We start from the raw sequence: 18,751 nt of genomic DNA on the forward strand, positions 1-18,751 counted from the left end.
AAAATACACTTAGAAACCCTCAAATTACACTTTGACTTGATGATCTCACTGAGAGCTTTGCTTTTGTTTCACACGCTGCAGGTACCTCGGCGTCACCTGCCACTTCCTAACCTCTGACTGGCAGATGCGCTCGGCTCTCCTCGCATGCCTCCCTCTGAGCGGCGGCAGCTCGGGACACCGAGTGCTGTCAGACTTCGACGAAGTGTGTCACTCTCACGGCGTGTCCGGGAGGGCCTATCGCATCGTCGCCGACGCTTTCCTCTCAGCGACGACCCTGAAGCCGTGCGGTCTTCCAGGGTTCCTGATTTCCCCTCATCTCGCCAGCAGTCAAGGCGGAGACGACGAAGACGAGGCGGACGACGGTAACGACGCGGAGCAGAGGATCAGGAATGGCCACGGCGAAGGTGGAGAGGATGGGGAATGGGAGGACACGCTGGAGCAGGTCCTGGGCGTTTCCCGGGTGGACTGTTTCTCCCGCTGTCTGGAGCAGTGCGTCCGGGAGGGCCTGCACTCCTGCCCGCCGCTCTCCTCCACGCTGGCCAAGGCCGCCTGCTTCTACAATTACATCACCTCTGCCGTACCGCCTGAGAAACTCAGCCAGGTGTTTGACGGTCCAGGGCTGATGGCGGGAGGAACAGGAAATAACGCCAACGCGCCAATAGACTGGGCCACTCAGCTAAAGGCAAGGAGTCTTTATTTGTTTAGCTTTTTAAGGGCGTATTCAGTAATTCCACCATATTCTTACCAGTATTTTAACTCAGATTCAATAATCCTCAAAACAACCTTCAACCTCCATTATAAATTGTGTTTATTTGTTTTTCATGTCTGTAAATGCTAAATAGAAGCAATATAATGAAACATCTGTGTGCAGTATTCTTAGTTTATCACATTAGTTGTTCGTTTTTTTTAGACGTATGTCTATGTCACTGTTTCATTAAGTTCTGTTATTGTTCAGTTATTTTCAATTCCGTTTAATATATACAGAACCAATTATATCCAACAACTTCACACAAGGCAGCATATGTGACAGTGAACATAATTAAATAAAAACTCGCTTTTATCAGGAAGAAACCAACATCCAATAGATCCAGACTCATAAACAGACTCCAGACAAGAAGTTAATCCACACGATGCTGACTTGGTTGGCGGGTGAAGCAGAAATCACAAGCATCCAGTAATCTACAGGAAGGTATACGGAGGGAGGATTGAGATAAAAGCCACAGATGAAGTGATAAATCTGAGAATAAAGATCATATTCAATCAAAAAAACATGACAAAATGTGTTCTTACGGATGTATAAGGAGGTTTTTCTTGTTGCGTGTTCTCTGAAGGTCCTGCGGCGCCTGCTGGACTCTGTGGAGTTCCTGGAGGAGGTGAGCGGTCCGGGGGAGTTGTCCCTCGACTCCTCGGAGCGATCCCTGCTGAGGGAGCTGCTCGACACCTTGGAGCCCTTCGCCGAGGCCTGGGACATGGTGCATGGCGACCGGCAGGCGGACGCTCAGACCGACCGACACGTCTCCATTAGCCTGGCGCTGCCGTGTGTCCTGGGCCTTCGCAAGCATCTCGCCGAGACGTCGGCCCCCCACTGCCCCCCTCTCTCGGCGGGCCTCAGCCAGGCAGTGGAGCGTCTGCTCGCCCCCATTTTGGAGAATCCCCTCTACGTCACCGCCACCACCCTGGACCCCCAGTTCAAGCTCACCTGGAGCAGCAACCCTGACTGGCACAGACAGGTTCTTATCGAGGAGTTATCCAAACATTCCTCCGCCTCCAGCCCCGCAGACCTCAACACAGACCTTCATCCCCAGTCCCAGACTCCGCCGGCTCCGGCGCCGTCGCCGGTTTCCTCGCTGTCTCGGCCCTGCAAGCTCTTCTCATTCATCAAGCAGAGACCCGCCACGCAGGCCAAGAGCCTGGAGCAGGAGCTGGCGGTTTACCTGCGCGAAGAACCCACAGACGAAGAGGCTTTGCATTATTGGCGGCGGAAAGCTATAGACTTTCCTCTGCTCTCCCAGGTGGCCAGGCGGGCTTTCACTATACCTGCTGGTGGCACAGTGGTGGAGGGCGTTTTCACTACAGCCGGCCACTGCCTGCTGCCAGGGAGGGGCTGTGTCTTACCAAAGAACCTGGAAACACTCATCTACCTCAAAGCCAACTACAGATTATTATGGACCTAAACAGGAAAAGTCACATATTTCTTTTTGCTTAAGAAAAGCAACTGAAGGCTTTATAACTGCAGCAAAGCAACTTATTGGCTACTAACCTCGACTTCTCTCAAACGGAGCTAAACAAGCAACATAATCCTTAACCTGCACAGTTTGTTCTGAACTATAATTACCAATCCACAGTTTCCATTCTTAATGCAGTTTCCAGGTTAACCTTACGTATGGATTGCTGTTTCTTATAGCCTGCGTACTACATGCTGTGGACTGAAGCGGAGGGTGACAAGCAGGTCGATACTAAAGCATTTACTCCAACATTATTTTACCATGTCGGGCTCTCCAGACAACACAGAGTCTGTTCTCTTTGTTTTCTCAACTCAAAGTGCAGCTTCTGTCTGCAGAGGCTGCATTCAGCCAGTGAAAGAAAGCCGTAGCATCTGATGTACAATAACCCCGGAGATTGTGATTTATTCATTTGACAAGGCGTCACAATATGTTAGTGCACTCATTGTTTTTATTTTCCTCTGTGTATGTTTGAGTCTTCACTGGAAAATCATAATAAATGGGTTTTACTTCCAGGTGCAGAGTTACATATGTGAATACACACACACACACATGTCACAGATTGATTTTTGCGAATAGAGCAAAGTTTAAATCTCCATTATGCATCTCAGCTTTGACCCCAATTCAGACTTTAGCCCGTCAGTCCTCCGGGATGGAGGTCGAGTCCATTTCTTTTTTATTATCAGCAGTCTTTCTCTTTTCCTTTTCCAATTTCTTGTCTTTGAGAAAGTGGAATGGGTTTGACCCTTTGTCTGCCACGGGGGGAAAAAAAAAAATAGTAGAGATTGAGCACTCGTGGCAAAACAGCAAAACTTCGCCTCGTCTGACCTCAAAGAAATATCCTGAAACTACTTGGCCCGGCATCGTTTTGAAGGAGAAACGGTGAATGCAGCAGCGTGTGTGTGTGTGTGTTTGTGTGTGTGTGTTTGTTACTGTGGGCTGAGCCAGTGGGGAGGCAGGGTAATTGCAATAATTCCATTACAGTTAAATTTGAGTCAGCAGGCAGACAGCAGTCACATCCTACACAGCCCGATTTACCTCGCGGCCAACTGGCCTCACGAAACCTGGAGAACGGAGACGTGGCAGATGGCAGAAAACTATGAGGCTCCGCTTGTTTTCTGACATCACGTCAAACCGAGCGCTTTAATGCATCAATTAATGATCCATGAATAATATGGACTCAATCGATAGCAGCGTCAGTGAGTTTAAAGATAATTAGATACTGCAGATTATCGGGACCGTCGCCAGGCTTACATCTCTTTTTCATCCACAGCTTCAGTGCAGCGTCACTGTTTTTATTGTTGCTCAAAACCACTTCAGAGCGAGTGTATTACACCGAGGCAGACAAAATGAGATTTCCCTCATAGATCATAATTATCAAAGATTGCTGTGATCTTAATGATTATCACCGCGGGACGTCTCGGTGGATTTAGACGATATCTGCGTGAAAGTGTGTCCGCGGCGCGTTCCGTCTTCGAAATGTGTGTTTTCATCTCGTACTTTGGGCTTGTTGTTGTTTGTCAGAGCATGTGGAGCAGCTTGCAGCTCCCCCTTCCTCCCTCCCTCCCGCCTACTCCCCCCACTGGCTTTGACAGCTCATCCATTCGAGTTAGACGGCCAGGCCGGGATGCAGTCTTATTGGTAATTGCCTCTGAAATGAATTACTTGGCAGAGAGTGAGACCGAGGGGGGGGAGGAAATTGTAATTGAACTGCCCTCCCTCCTGCCCCCTCCCTCATGCCTCAAGTTATTACATCTGCAGTGCAGAAAGCCATTTTCCATCCCTGCGTACAAAAGTACACACACCCTTATAACCCCCCCCCCCCCCCCACACACACACACACACACACACACACACACACTGCCCTCAGTAGAGCACTGTATTGATGCAGGGTGATTTCATAGATTGATTGCTCATGGACACATGCACGCGAGGCCGCTACACCCACTCCTACACCCACGGCACGCAGGCAAATACTTTCTTACACGCTGTGCCGGCATTTATTTGGACTGCTCTGTTCTAAATATTGCCCTACTTGGGTTGCCCTTTAGCTGGCCCTTCTGATGCCTAATGGCCTACAGGACATTTGTATTTGGCACAAACAAAAGTGGTGTTCAGTATCTAAAAAGCCCTGGTTACCCTATACACAGAGAGACACACAACCGGGCCCTGTTATTAATAACCCGCCTGTTGCTGGCCTGCTGACAGTTCAAAGCCTGATGGATTAAAGAGGCACATTTCGCTGTGTTTGATGCTGTAGATTTATACACACAATAAGGACTTTCCCTTACTTCATTCGGTGGCTGCCGCAAGTGTGGAAGTGATTTAAAGCCGGTCTTTCCCTTGCTTCATCATCCGGCTCCCTGGCTCTCAATCTTGTGTTATCCTTTGGCCTTTTAATAGCCAGGCCATGGAAAGAGGGGGGGAGTGAGTTTACTGAGTCGACAACCCCTGCCGCAGCCACACAGGCACATGTTGTGACTCCAGCATTAGCACACAATGGGGTCTATTTCTGTAAAAGCACTGGGGTTATCACTCCACTCACACCCACTCTCTCCCTCTCTCTCCCTCTCTCCCTCTCTCTCCCTCTCTCGCTCTGTCCCTGTCAGCCCCTCGCTGGATCTACTAGTCTCACACACAAAATCATGGCGGACAGAAACAGCCGGGTCAGTGTGAAGAAGAAAGAGAAGAAGGTTGAAAGCAAAGTCAATGACGAGAAAGAGAAGGAGAAGGTGAAGGAGAAGACTGTGAAGAAGCCAGAGAAACCCGCCAAGAAGCCGGAGAAGCCGCCGGAGAAGCCGCCTGAGCAGCCCAAGGCGGGCGAGGAGAAGACGAACGGGGAAGGTGAAGGGGCAGCAGGAGCGGAGGCCAAGAGCAGCGAGGAAAATGGAGAGTTTCAACCAATCGAGCTGCCCCCTTTCGAAATCGTCACAGGGTGGGTTAAACACAAAATATAAAGGAGTGTGAATCAGTGTTCTGCTAACCTACTTTGCTCTTTAACATTTCCACATCATGGTTATTTGATGCTTTTTATGTGTTCCCTGTCAGTCCTGTTATTTAGAGCCTCTATGCTTGATTCCAGTGAGTGAAGATACTAATGACTTTCACCTGCCATCCTCACTAACCCGGTGGTAAGAATAGGGATGAGTCACAGAGCTAACATAGACGCCGGCCCCTGCGATATTGCTCCGCCGAGCATCTGTTCCGCAGTCTCTGTCCTTTGAGCACGGGCTCTCTGATTATCAAAGCAATAACAGATTTATTCTTGTGATCCATCTGGCTCCTCGTATGCAATTTAACAACAGATTAATAAAGAGAGGCAGGTGGGGAGCGTGCTCCACACTGTGACTGAATCATAAAGGGCCTGACACGTTCACGGGTCCTGTGATGATGTGGGAGCTCAAACTATTTATGAAACAAACTCAAACAGATTATTCAGTATGTGTTTGCTGCTGCTCTAGTATGTTTTTCATTATTTTCCGTAGATTGCACCGTGTTGGAATAATGCCAATTAGTGTTTGCTTTTGTGTGAGGTCAGTGAGGCTAGTGATGTTCAATTGTGTTGTTTATCAAAGGGTGAAATTTCAAACGCTTCTGTGCATACCACCGCGTTGTGCCAGGATCAGTTGTTTTCCGATGCTTCTCCATATTGAATCTCTTTTTTTTGTAATTGTCCACCAGGGAACAGATGAGCCCGTTCTACTTCAAATTTCAGTTCAGGAATGTTGAGTACTCGTCCGGGAGAAACAAAACCCTGCTGTGCTACCGAGTGGATGCCGCCGAAGGCAGTGCAGAGCCCCTCAAAGGTTACATGGAGGATGAACATGCCACAGCTCATGCTGAAGAGGCTTTCTTTCAACAGGTAGTACACACTCACACACACACACGGCTATAAGCAGGAGTGGAAAAATACTCACATTCGTTACATAAGTAGCAGTAAACACAATAAAAAAAAGATTAAAAGTAAGAAAGTACGGGTTCTGAAACGTATATACTCACTATAGCTGTTGTTATTATAATGCTCGATCGGTTGCACAGATCTTATACTTGTATCAGAGTCGTGAGACAGAAACCGCATAATAATATTAAGGATATTAAAAGTGTGACAAACCAGAGTGAACTTTATATCAAACAGGAAATCTTGGCATCAATCGTTGAAGATGTCATTTGATCCCATTGAAATGTGTCCACTTCTGCAGATTTAGTCATTACTAATGACGTGCAACACCACTGACGTCTCTTTATAATTAATACCAAGTAAAAGCTGATATCACCGATACAAATACAATACTGTGTGAGGGTAAACCGAAAACTGACAAAAAGTTACTGGAAAAAGAAATAAGTTCAACGGTCTTCTTCTTTTTTTTTTTTTTAAATTCAAGTACCAAACATGACTCTGTTAGTCGTCAGCCTTCATCTGAGCACCTGTCAACCTCGAACAGGATGTGTCGACGTCACTAGTCACACTTGGAACAAGAGTCAGTAAAGCCAACTAGTGAGACTCAAGTAACATGATGATTTTGAACTTAAAATAATCCAGGGCTATCTAAAACAACTCAACTATCGACATTTCAACTTAGTAAAGAATCCCGAAACAGATCTGTATCATCGGTAACATGGATAGTCTGGTATTAATCTGCACATCAGTGTATTGATAACTTTTACCATTAGCTTTATCCATCCTTTCCTGCAGGGTGTCAAACACATTTTAGTTCAGCAGCCACAAACAGCCCAATTTCATCTTGAGTGTCCGGGTAAAATGTTACCATAACATGTTTTAAGAATAAACTTTTCTATTTTTCTTTGTTGTGGTGCAGAGTATACGCGATAGAAATGTTGCAAAACTAAACAATTACCATTGAAAATGACTATAATCGGAACACAGTGAAATACAAAATACAGTGAAATGCCCATAATATGTCTCCTTAGCAGAGCTTTGAGGCGACTGCTAGTTTATTATCCTTCATGGCAGCATCACTGATATCTCAGCTCAGGTCTCAGTGTCGCATTGTGTCGATACTCATAAGTGATATGTTAAAGGAACAATAATTACATTTATTAAAATGTGCTTGATTGGAGCCGCTTGCATGTGACAGTTTGTCTTACTGTAACTCTGAGTTAGAAGTAAAACAAGTATATAAAGAAACAGCTTAGGAGAAAGCATAGACATTTACGTTCAAATGGAGCATGTAAAATTTAAAAGTATTCAGTAATAAAATAGTTTTTTGTTTTATTGTGTTCCTCTTTTACAAATCCCTTAAATTCGCTGTGTTTTCTCATTACTAATAAAACAATATGTGTGTGAAACTGGGTGTTTCACACAAATTTCCCCTGCTGATGTGCTCAGGTGCTCCCTAACCCGTCCCAGGAGTGTGAAGTGACCTGGTATGTGTCGTCCAGTCCATGTGCGGCCTGCGCAGCCAAGCTGACCACCATCCTCCAGCAGCGCAAGAAGCTCCATCTCTGCATCTTCTGCTCCCGCCTCTTCGACTGGGACCAGCCGGAGATCGTGGAGGGCCTGAAGGCCCTGGCGGGGGCCGGATGCAAACTGAGGATGATGAAGCCATGCGACTTCCTGCATGTGTGGGAAACATACGTGGAGAAGGAGGAAGAGAGCTTCGCACCCTGGGAGGACTGTCAGGAGAACTACAACTACTATGTGGAGAAGCTGATGGAAATCCTCAAGTAGATCTGAGTCAGTACATGAGTGCAAATAGAAACTTATTCAGGTTCCTTCCGATAATAACCCTCCTGTCTATGTTGTTGCAGGCCCAAGAGATCTCCAGGCAGACCCAACAGCAGCCTACTTGCGAGGTTTTCACCGGTGAAATGTGTGTTGTTGTTTTTGTTTTTTGCAGATTAGAATAAGCTTGAATGAACACTGATGGCAAGATTTTATACTTTTTATTTTGATAATTTCATAGTGAGATACAAAATCCTTTAAGATGCAGATATGAAACAAGTTGATACAATGTATAAGCACAAGTTGCAAAACAATTTACAGCATTAAATAAGCTTTGGAGAAGACTGAGGAGCATCTACTGACATCTGGTGTTCATCTGGAGAACTGCAAGTACATTTTCTACAGTTACTGTCATCTAACCATAATGAGAATTTAGGCTGGTTACATAAATAAAATTTCATATTAAACAGTGTCTTTTCTTAAAAAATAACTTTATTTATTTAAAAATGGTAAAAGCTAATTATGTACAATTCAAGAGGTGTTTTGCGTTGACAGATATTTACATACAATAACTATGGCTGAAGATCTTTTTTTTATAAGCCAGTCCTATTTTCAGCTGTACAACTTAAAAGAATCCAAATGTTTTACACCTGATAAAGATCAGATAACAGCTCAAGTTGTTGTGTAGCCTGACAAGTCTGACATGATAAGAATAAAAGGCATCTATAAGGGATCAATGCTGAAAGGAAGTTAGCCCGCCATTGTTTTCTGCTTTATCCTGACCATCGGCCATCACACCTAAAAGCAGAAGAAGTGAGACGTCGAATGATGGATCAGCAATTTGTTGATGTAGGAAAACTGGCTCAGTATCATCATGCATTTTTTATTTAAATACCGTTCTCCTGCGAGCTTATTGGCAAAGGTGTGGTTTCACTGCAAATTGTTCCATTTTCTTCCACTTCTGCAGATTATTTAAAAAGACAATCAGGAAATGAAGTGTCAGTAGAAACCATGACAGATTAAAGGCTCATTTTAGCAGCTTCTTGAGTGAAACTATTTGCTTGTTAAAAAAACAAACTCTGGACAAAACAATAGATTGTCCTTGTTTGACATCGAGATGGTTGGAGGGATGACTCATGACATTCTATAGAAGCATTAAGTAGTTTTCTGACGAAGGCAATGATCTGAATTTGCACCTTTACATGAAAAATAACTTATTCAGCCAGATGAATCCATCTCTGGGTGAGTTACCTTTAAGTGTTGCATTCAACGAGGCGTCGGTGATGTACTCGACCAGCGGACAGGGATCGTCTGCAGCAGGAGGAAGGAAGAAAAGTCAAGTAGTAAGTAGTCAAGAAGTAAAGTTTAAAATGGTCAAAACACGAGCGATGGAAGCAGCTGTCAACGTACCGATAAAGCCCTTTAGTTGAGCCATGGAGAGAAACAGATTGGCCTCTTCGGGCTTTTCATCTTTTTCAACTGGACGACAAAAACAGGAAAGAGGTGAACTCATTGTGGCTTTTGTTTTAAGAACAAACCACACTGACTCATCTGACTGAATAGAAATAGGTGTCAAATCATTTTAGTCAGTCTCAGTTTGATGTGTATTGGGCTGCAAGATCAGAGCACAATAACCTATAAATCAGGAGTGTCAAACATGAGGATCGTTTCAACTTACTGCCTAGTTTCCGTCTGAAAACTTGCATTTTCTACTAAATCTATCCAGCCACAGTGTTCTTCTTCGGACTATTATTTACTAAAGCCCACACTGTTTCAGAACACGAGATTTCCTGCAGCCATGAGTTTTACAAACTAAGCTTTAATCTTCCTGGATCCCACAGCAGACAAACTGAGAGCAGTGAAATAACAGCAGTTAATATCGTCTTTATTTTGACACTGAGGTCGAGGTTTTGGCCCGTAGGCTGCATATTTAACACGACTGAACTAGATGCTACTTTATGTGTATATTAACACACAGTTTTCTTTTAAAGCTTAATTGCTGAAAACTGGAACTAAAACATAGAAGACGTACACAGTATCACAGTAATATAGATTTTTCGCAGACAAAAACCTGGTTTGCGTAAGACTCTGCAGACAATACAGCCGAGAAAGATGGCGATGATGCCGAAGAAGATGATTCCAGAGATGGAGAGGAGCAGCCTTCTCTTCAAAACTGTACATTTAAAAGAAAGAAAGAAAACAGAGTTTAAAAAAAAAAAAAAAAACTGCAAAAAAACTGCTCAGTCCAGACCTAAACTGTACTCACGAAGGTTCTTGGTCTTGAACAGGCTGCTGCGTTTTGAATATGCCGGTCTCCCGCTGCGAATGCCGCGGCACGTGTATCCACTCTGGTCGGGGTCATTCTGGGGTGTGACGATGTGTCTCTCAGAGGTCACCAGCTCGATCTCTTGCTCCTCTTTATACCTGTTTTCATTCAATTTGAGTGAATTTTGTGTTTTGAAAAATAAAAGAAAGAAAGAAAGAAAAACCAAAAAGGGACTTGATATTTTAGGTTTGTACCATGTGTAGTTCCACTTGTCTTGACCGTCCAGCACCTCGCACTCCAGTGCCAAGCTGTCGGTGGAGAAGACTTCTGACCAGCCGGTTTTGAGGATGACGCTCGCCCGTGGACGCTCTGTAACAAACACAGCCACTACTGTTATCAGCACATACGGTGAATAAAAGGAGGGCATTTAGAGAAACCAAACAAAAACCACGTACCCTTAATCTCCAGTTGTACAGCTCGACTCCTCTCCGAGCTCAAAATCGTTTTCGCTCCTCTTGTGACTTGGCATTGATATGATCCCGTGTTGGCGGTGACAGCAGAGCTGATGTTGTGACGGTCTCCAGATGTGACAGTGAGCTTACCATCCTGGTACCAGTGGTAATCCCAGTCGGAGGAAACGCTGACGTGACAGCCAAAGGACACCGAATCCTCGGTGTGCATTAAACTGTGGACGGGATCCTGCATCAGTGTGACCACAGGTTTTTTGTCTGAGGGTGGAAAAATAATTGATAACTGTATTTTTTGAAATCACACCATGCAGTTTATTTTAAAGAGAACTTGGCTTTTATCTGGGGCACAGTTTTCAATGCGCTGATATCTACTTCCTCATTAGAATTGAAAAAGAAAAAACGAAACTGAAGGAAAACAGTTACTGTTTTACTCTAAATGTCATCAACTTTCCAAAAGAGTCACACAAGAAATAAGAAAGCTTGCACACTGTATCCTGAGGAAGTTCTAGCAAAGTCAACTAGATCAGCTCCTTTTGAATGGTATCATTTTTGATGGCAGGGTGGGATTATTATGCTCATAGTGACAGTTTCGGAGGAGGGGTAGTATGTGCCTCAAACTGCTTAAAACAAAACAATTATCTGTATTTTTCAAAATATCAATCTGCTCCTCTAAAGGGGCTTTATGTATCATTTAAGTAAAGGGTTTTTTGTACACTAGATGGCAGTGGTGAGTCACTGAAGAACCAAATTTTTCTTAAGTTTGTTAGTGATTTAAGTAATTTCTGAAAGCCTCCAGCTTGTGGTGTGTTTACCATCTTACTTCTTATTGGACTGAGGACAGGCAGCTGGTATTCTCTGATCTCCGGTTATTGTAAAGACCATTTCAAACGAGGAGAAGCTCACCATAAACGCGCAGCGTGAGCGTAGAACTGCCGTTGCTCCTTACAGACCTGCTCTTCAGTTTTCCCGAGCAGCTGTAAGTTCCATGGTGCAACGCTGAAGCACTGGCGATGGAAAGACTCGTTCTGTCTCCGCCAAAAGACACGTCCTCGCTGACCTCGGCGACCTCGGCTGAGTCTTTGTACCACACGTACTCCCAGATGGAGCCGTTGAGCTGCATCCCACAGCTGAGCGTCACGCTTTCAGTGGGGAACACGTCGAGCCACGGGGTCACACGTTTCAAAGAAGGAACTGGGATCTCTGCAGAAAGTCATATGGATTAGATGCTTGACACGTTTAGCTTCAGTTATTTTCATTGGCGTCACATCAAAACTGTCATGGTCTCACCAGATATGATTAGTCTCCGCTTGTCGCTGTGCTCGGTAAGGAACTTTGTTTTGTTTCTCTCTGCCTTGCACTCGTACGTCCCGCTGTGTGGCAGACTGACAGCATCGATTTTAAAGCTGCCGCTGGTTGTAGGAAGAGATTCTCCATCTTTGGACCAGTAATAGTTCCATTCAGACGAGGGTTCAAGTTTACATTCGAAGGACGCCGGCTCGCCAATGTACAGCTGGCCAACGTCCGGCTGTAGAATGATGGAAGGCTTTGGCCTTTTCTCTAATCAGAAAAGAAAATGCGATTGGTAAATCACAGATTTTTCACAATTAAATCTTTGAAGGAAGTCCATGAAAACTTACCTTTGACTGCAAGCGTTACAGGTTGACTTGAATCAGTGGTAAAAACCTCACTGCTGCCTCTTTTTGCCTGGCATTTGTAGGAACCAAAGTCAGCTGTTCCAGTAAGCTTACGTGTAAAGTTTTTCAGCGACTCTGCAAGCGGTTGGTCGTCTTTGTACCACATGTATTCCCATTCAGGTGCATTCCCAATCACATCCAGGTGGCAGACGAAGGACACAGATTCTCCAGGATACATCACTTTGTACTCCGGATCTTGTCTTACAGTGAGAGTGGGCTTTTTACCTGAATGGAGGTAAAATACTATTAGGGTTAGTGTGCAAGATTTTCCAATACAGGGCCTAAATATAAAGCAATATAAAAAAAAAAAAATGGACTCACCATATACTGTGAGAGCACGCGGAGAGCTGGACAGGCTGATGACAGGCCTGTCCTGCAGGTTTCCTTTACACTCATACTGTCCTCTATGTCCAGCCGAGGCAGAGCTGATGGAGAGAGTCGCTCCATCCGAGTCGAAAGACACAGAATCACCAGCCCTGAGCTGCTCTGAATCTTTGTACCACGTGTATTTCCAGCCGGGGCCGCCCTGAATCCCACAGTGGAACTTCACACCCTCCGTGGGAAACACGTCCACCCACTTGGTTACAGGCTTCAACAAAGGAGTCGGGATTTCTAAAGAAAGAAAGACGTGTTAACTCTTCAGAGAACACGCCACAAGATATGAGGAACGTTGAAGTGTGTTTTAAGCATATTCACCACTGTGTCACAATTGTACCACTCTTTTGCAAAGTATCCTAAACCTGAGGGTAATCCCACATATTTCGCCAGCTGCAATTCAAACATTCTCAAGATTTAGATTATTTAAAAATAATTCTCTAAATGATTAAGTTTTATAATACAATTCAATGTGTCGTTTACAAAAAAAATTAAAAAAATATTACTGGATGTATGTTTAGACAGAGATATTGTCGCTTGCAGTAGTTTTCTGTGTATAGTGCTGATGTTTTTGTTTTCTTTTCCATATTTTTTAGGATAAATACATAAAAAGAGGTCACCAATTGGGAATAGGAGATGGTTTGCTAAATGTCATTAAACAGAAAAGAAAATAGCACCTTTATCAATGAGTAACCGCATTTGTAATTTATTATATATATTATTGTATATTATTATTTGAACTCTATTCAATAAAGTTAAAATCAAATAGTATTTAAAATAGAAAACACCGTGCTCGTGGTTTCAGCTTGTCAGTCAATATCAACCCGCTTCCTCTCAACAGATATTCTTTTCATTTGAACCCCACCCATGTCAATACATCCACCACCCAGTACCCATCGCTCCACCACAGCATCCTGTTTTATCGGAAGAATAGTATAAAATAAGAGAAGCGAGAGATCGCACTGCCCACATGTACATAAAGCAAATACAGAGACCGTTTTGGAGTGGAACACGTTTAAACTGCAACATTTTCTTTTCTTTATACTTACCAAGAACATCCAGTTGTATTATCTCACTTTGACCTGTTGTAGTTGTTCCACCTCTGCGGGCCTTGCACCAATAATTCCCTCCATCGGAGGAGCCAAGTGAAACACTGACGACGGCTTCACCGGAGTCAAGAAGCTGATTTTCATCTTTGTACCACAGATATTCCCAGCCGGAGGCCACAGAGACGCTGCAGGTGAAGTTGACTGTCTCTCCAACATACATCTGGCTGAAGGCGGGTTCTTTTTTAATCGCGGGTTTGGGGAGGTTCTCTGAAACAGGCATTGTTTATTGTGATTGCAACCAATTGCAACTCTGTCGATTAATAGAGAGAAAGAAAATATTCCCGACAGTAGTAACACCATCTATAACTACAATAATAGGCTCATTTATGAGAAACTTGAATGAGGCTGAATGTAAACCAGTAATATTGTTGTAACTTCCCTTCATTTAACAGGAAATTTTCAAAACCTTGTGATGTCCAGTTTTTCTACAAATAGACACAAATAACACTGACAGCAGAAGAAAAGATGATGATTTAAAGTTTACTGCACTAAAACTAAACGTTTCACATTTCCAAACGGCATGCATGTTGCATTTTAACGCAGACTGTACCGATCGATGTGTTAAAGTGAATCAAAATTAGTTGATAATTGTACGTTTAGGTGAAGTTTTAAAGATCATTTTAAAGCCCATTGCAGTTAGTAAATATTATAAATGTTACACAGAGTTTACCCATTCACACAAAGAAGTGAGGTTTTGAACCGTTAATGTTATCTGCCTTTTAAACTAGTATAATAGGGCTTATTTAAAACTCATATTAAAGAGCATGTAGATTTTTTAATTTTTTTTTAATTTTACATCCTCACCACGTCAATGTGATTCATTGTTTAAACATTAAAATATTGATTTGAGTTACTGTGAAGTGACAGTAATGCTCACCGTAAACCGTGAGCCTGGTGATGTTGCTGAGTCCTGAGTTGACTCCTCTGGATTCCAGATGAGCTCTGCAGCCGTATCCGCCCTGATCTGTCCGACGGGCCGACGTGATGTTGAGCATCCCTTCCCCTTCATCCAGGCTCAGGACCGAGTCCTCCTCAAGCTTCTTCTGATCCTTGTACCACGTGTACGTCCAGTCAAAGTCGCTCACCTCGCAGCTGAATTCCACTCCCTCGTCTTCAAACACATCAGGCCAGGGAGTCAGCAGCCTGAGAGACGGCGTGGGAGGCTCTGGAATCATGCACCAGAAACAAAACGCTCCTTTTGAAAATCATCAGCGAGAACGCGACTGGAAATCTACAATTATTACAGTTAATGGTTGAACTGGAGCGAAGTTATTTAACCAGCAGGTGGAAATATGAGGAAGTTAAACGATGCAGAAAAAGTAAGGAAAATACTGCTCATCCCACAAATGCATATCCCATTTATAGGGGGAGTAAAATTACAACACAAATTAGTACATTTTTTTGTGCATAATTTAATTACTTGGTCAGTCACTATAAATTTGAATTAAAAGTAACTGGATAATTGGTAAAAAATAACTCCTTCAGGTCATTTGACTATTTCTTTACTGATGTGCTTGAAGCTGTATTACTGCTGTGACTTTATAGCTGAACTACCGGCACTCTTTTTGTCAGTCTCGTAAACGTTTTACTCATTAGATGCAGCTGAATCCAGATCTGTTATTTGAAAAAAACTAAAGCAAGAAAGAAAGAGAAAGGCGATATTTGTGTAAGGCTGATTGAAGCGTCACAACGAGGATACAAGGTCACATTGATGTTAGGCAACAGGATCAAATGAGACATGCCAGTAAACAGGAGTTTGGTGAAGTAGTAACAGAGCCCATGGGCGAAACAGCTTGACACCGCCATTGATCTTCTGACTAAAATCTCGAGTGACACGTCTGTAACTGAAACTGAGTCTCTCATGTCGTGGCAGTAATCAGTCACTCGCATCGCAGCAACATGTTGCTTTATGATTTGATAACAGCAAAACTCCATGTCCATAATCATTTCCATAACTGGCACCTGCAAAAGGACGTTTGCTTACCAGAGACCACCAGAGATGCGGCTTCGCTCTCCGCCGAGTAGCTGGGGAATTTGCCTCTCTTGGCTCTGCAGTGGTATTTTCCACCCGCGCTCGGAGAAACGGCCACCTCGTGAGTTCTACCGCCAACTGGAAGTTCTTTCGTGTTATGGTACCACAGATATTCCCATCCAGAAAACTCCTGCAGCATGCATGTGAAGGTGATCTTTTCTCCGGGAAACATTGGGTTGAAGTTTGCACTGCGGGTCACCGTGGGCTTGGGAATATTTTCTAAGAGAGAGAAATGATTAGGTCCATCTGACAATACAGAATAAAATGCAGAGGGTTGAATGGAGACAAGCGTACCAGAAACTCTGAGTTGCAGTGGGTTACTGCGGCGAGTTGGAACGTTTCTTGTTTTGTGCAGACCTTCACAGGAATAAGTCGCTTCATTTTGAACGGTGACTGTAAGAAGTGAACGATCTTCTGAGAAAGAGAAATTTGGACCGGGGTCGACTTTTTCCCCGCTGCTCGTGTACCAGGTGAAGGTCCAGTCCGAGCTACCGGGGACACTACAAGTCAACTCCACTTTCTCTGTGGGGAACGCTTCCAAAGAGGATTTCCCGTTCAGCAGGACTGGTACGGGAGGCACTGAAAGGTTAATACAGGAACAATAGAGAGTGAGTCACAGGAGGATCCCATTAAAAACCACAGATAAAATACCAGATGAATGAAAGTCCAACAAGCTGGCACAAAACGTTCTCTCGAAACGTCAGCCGAGTGTTTTGGTTAAGAAAAGTACTTGCCAGTGTTGTAACATTCAAACAACTTGGACTTCTATTCTCACGCTTTCTGCATAGATACTGAGGTTGTTAGAGATCCTGATTACCGGAGGAAGAAACACCATTTCCAGAAAGATTCATTTATTCAACATTGAACACGGATGCATTTCACATTTGTCACCACAGCTTCTCTGGAGTCTTAAAGGTTGGCCCCAAGAGGCGAAATAAAAGTGTGAAAAGGTGCCAGAGGTGACCTGCGGGCTTTCTAGTCGAGCACATATTTCTTGCAAATGGAAATTTGATATTTATAGATGGAACAAATGCTCACTTCCTGTAGCATTCGAACGCACTGAAAAACTGATCAAATCATCTTGTATTCTTGCACTTTGTGCCAATTCAAGTAAAGTTTGGAAGCTTGTTCGCCATCAAAGAACGATGAAAATTTTAAAAAGAAAAAAGTTGAAATATTTACCACTTCAAACTCTGACTTCTCATAGAAATTCAGAAAAATATTTTGTGTATATTGTCTCTGCACTGTTTGAATTCTGGCTTGATTGATGCAGGAAGTGGGCGTCTATCACAGGAAGCCACCTGAAATCTTGACCCATTTTAAACCTTTTAAAATGTATAAACTTGATGCGATGATTTATGAGAAGAGCATGTCATCAGGGGGTAAAAACTCACCGTAGGCAGTCGTCGGCTGAGGAGTCGGCGCTGGATGAAAGGAGGACAAAGCAATATGATAGAGATTAGAGCTGCAATGATTAAGAATCTACACAACTTCTTTCCAGCTCTTGTTTTCATCCACGGTGCACTTAACTAAACTAGACGAGACGACGAGTCAGCGTAACAGAAAAAGTGAAGTTTAAACTTGCAAAAGTGTGCATTTAATCGCATGAGCAGAACTTCATGTTCCTCATGACGGTGTTTCCTATGATGTACTTCCTAAACACTCACCAGAGCAAAGTAGTTTAAAAACACTTTACATGTTTAAAATGGACATTTTCATAAAAATGTGATTGATTTCAGATGTATTGTCTCTTAAGCATGTGTGTTTTTTGTTTAATTACCATCTTGAGGATCCTGAGCTGCACACACTGCGATCAAATCTGTCAAATAATGTAATGATTAATGGGAATCAGATCAAAAATGACAAAACACTGCTCATAAATAACGGAAAGGAAGTCAAACTTACAGAAGACACAGAGGACCTTGGAAAGCCACATTTTCCATTCAGCTGCACATGTAGAAGCTGAAGTGACGCATTTATGTGCTGTGTTCTGTAAAGGAAACAGACGACAGTCTAAATGGGCGTGTGGGGGTGTGGGTGTGTGTGTGAGAGAGAAGTTTGTTTCTAAACTCACCTCAGGACAGCAGCTTTCCTGTTACATCTGCTTTTTTTTTTTGTTTTTTTTCATGCAACAGGAAATGTGTTGGCAAACCACATTCAAGTGTTTTGTGTTCTCAACCTGAAATTAAACTGCTGATTTCTGCTGAAAGGTGCCGGCAGCTTTCGGAGGCCTCTAATTGTCGTCTTATATCAAACAAACATTGTCTTTTCTGCATGTTTTTCATGAAAGGTTTGGGTGATGGAAGCAGCTTATCCTTCTAAATTCACAATACATAACACTTAGTGGTGTTGTTTTTTTTGGTTTTTTTTAAGAAGACAAAGCACCACAACGTGCACATTTAAAAGGAGGAACAACTATAGATGAGGCTGTTTAGGAAACAAAACTTGGGTTTTAAGTTGCGCTTCAGTGCAAAACCCTTTAGAAAGGTGCCTGTGGTGTGATCTAACGGAAGTGACAGACATTTTTCACGCTCCTCTGAACCCAACCTACTAACCACAAGCTGCACAGAAACATCCTTTTTCCATCTTCTGAAGGACTCTAGAAAAACAACATTCTCAAAGCTTGATTTTCACGTTCGGATACATAATGTTTGTACATGACGGTCAATTATACACACAAAGAATGTAAATGTGAAATGTATTTAAGATGCCAACAGGTTTCTGTTCCTCTTACAGTGGTCACTCACCAAACACACCACGAGGTGTCAGTATTACACAGAAATCTCACCAGTAGAACTGTGAATGAAAAGGAGAAGCCATAGTTGTTTTGTTTTAAAAGAAAATATATACATTCATTGTTCAGAACAAACACTGACATTCACACTCATGGGAAATTTAAA

General features: G+C 43.3%; 3 protein-coding genes across 3 annotated transcripts in view; 2 read left to right on the top strand and 1 right to left on the bottom strand.

The window, feature by feature from the left end:
- LOC308112883 (zinc finger BED domain-containing protein 4) overlaps window positions 1-2,739 on the top strand; it is a 4,182-nt gene extending 1,443 nt beyond the window's left edge. Inside the window, exons 4-5 of the mRNA XM_080468691.1 lie at window positions 82-682; window positions 1,332-2,739. Coding sequence (XP_080324817.1) covers window positions 82-682; window positions 1,332-2,174 — 1,444 coding nt within the window. The 3' untranslated portion in view covers window positions 2,175-2,739. The remainder of the gene's footprint in view (window positions 1-81; window positions 683-1,331) is intronic.
- A 1,657-nt stretch (window positions 2,740-4,396) lies between these two features.
- apobec2b (apolipoprotein B mRNA editing enzyme, catalytic polypeptide-like 2b) lies at window positions 4,397-8,480 on the top strand. Its single transcript, XM_080468693.1, has 4 exons — window positions 4,397-5,157; window positions 5,904-6,084; window positions 7,570-7,917; window positions 7,992-8,480. Exons 1-3 carry the CDS (start codon window positions 4,868-4,870, stop codon window positions 7,909-7,911), a joined length of 813 nt encoding a protein of 270 aa, XP_080324819.1. The 5' UTR covers window positions 4,397-4,867; the 3' UTR covers window positions 7,912-7,917; window positions 7,992-8,480.
- Window positions 8,110-17,864, bottom strand: LOC308112884 (Fc receptor-like protein 5). Its single transcript, XM_080468692.1, has 19 exons — window positions 17,757-17,864; window positions 17,632-17,670; window positions 17,246-17,275; window positions 16,146-16,430; window positions 15,804-16,070; window positions 14,697-14,984; window positions 13,760-14,026; window positions 12,657-12,947; window positions 12,279-12,560; window positions 11,929-12,198; window positions 11,545-11,841; window positions 10,627-10,899; window positions 10,426-10,540; window positions 10,172-10,329; window positions 9,977-10,078; window positions 9,316-9,384; window positions 9,157-9,216; window positions 8,801-8,866; window positions 8,110-8,703 (listed from the first exon to the last, which is right to left on the bottom strand). Exons 1-19 carry the CDS (start codon window positions 17,785-17,787, stop codon window positions 8,639-8,641), a joined length of 3,255 nt encoding a protein of 1,084 aa, XP_080324818.1. The 5' UTR covers window positions 17,788-17,864; the 3' UTR covers window positions 8,110-8,638.
- Between the last annotated feature and the right edge of the window lie 887 nt (window positions 17,865-18,751).

The sequence above is a fragment of the Lipophrys pholis genome (genome assembly GCF_963383615.2).
Source record: "Lipophrys pholis genome assembly, chromosome: 8".
Classification (NCBI taxonomy): Eukaryota; Metazoa; Chordata; class Actinopteri; order Blenniiformes; family Blenniidae; genus Lipophrys; species Lipophrys pholis.

Excerpts from the sequence above, each read along its gene's own strand:
- apobec2b (XM_080468693.1), top strand. The coding sequence starts at position 4,868 with ATGGCGGACAGAAACAGCCGGGTCAGTGTGAAGAAGAAAGAGAAGAAG. Across the intron at positions 5,158-5,903 it reads CCTTTCGAAATCGTCACAGG|GGAACAGATGAGCCCGTTCT; the intron begins GTGGGTTAAACA and ends ATTGTCCACCAG. Across the intron at positions 6,085-7,569 it reads AAGAGGCTTTCTTTCAACAG|GTGCTCCCTAACCCGTCCCA; the intron begins GTAGTACACACT and ends TGATGTGCTCAG.
- LOC308112884 (XM_080468692.1), bottom strand. The coding sequence starts at position 17,787 with ATGTGGCTTTCCAAGGTCCTCTGTGTCTTCT. Across the intron at positions 9,217-9,315 it reads TCAACTAAAGGGCTTTATCG|ACGATCCCTGTCCGCTGGTC; the intron begins GTACGTTGACAG and ends CTCCTGCTGCAG. Across the intron at positions 8,704-8,800 it reads AATAAGCTCGCAGGAGAACG|GTGTGATGGCCGATGGTCAG; the intron begins GTATTTAAATAA and ends TTCTGCTTTTAG.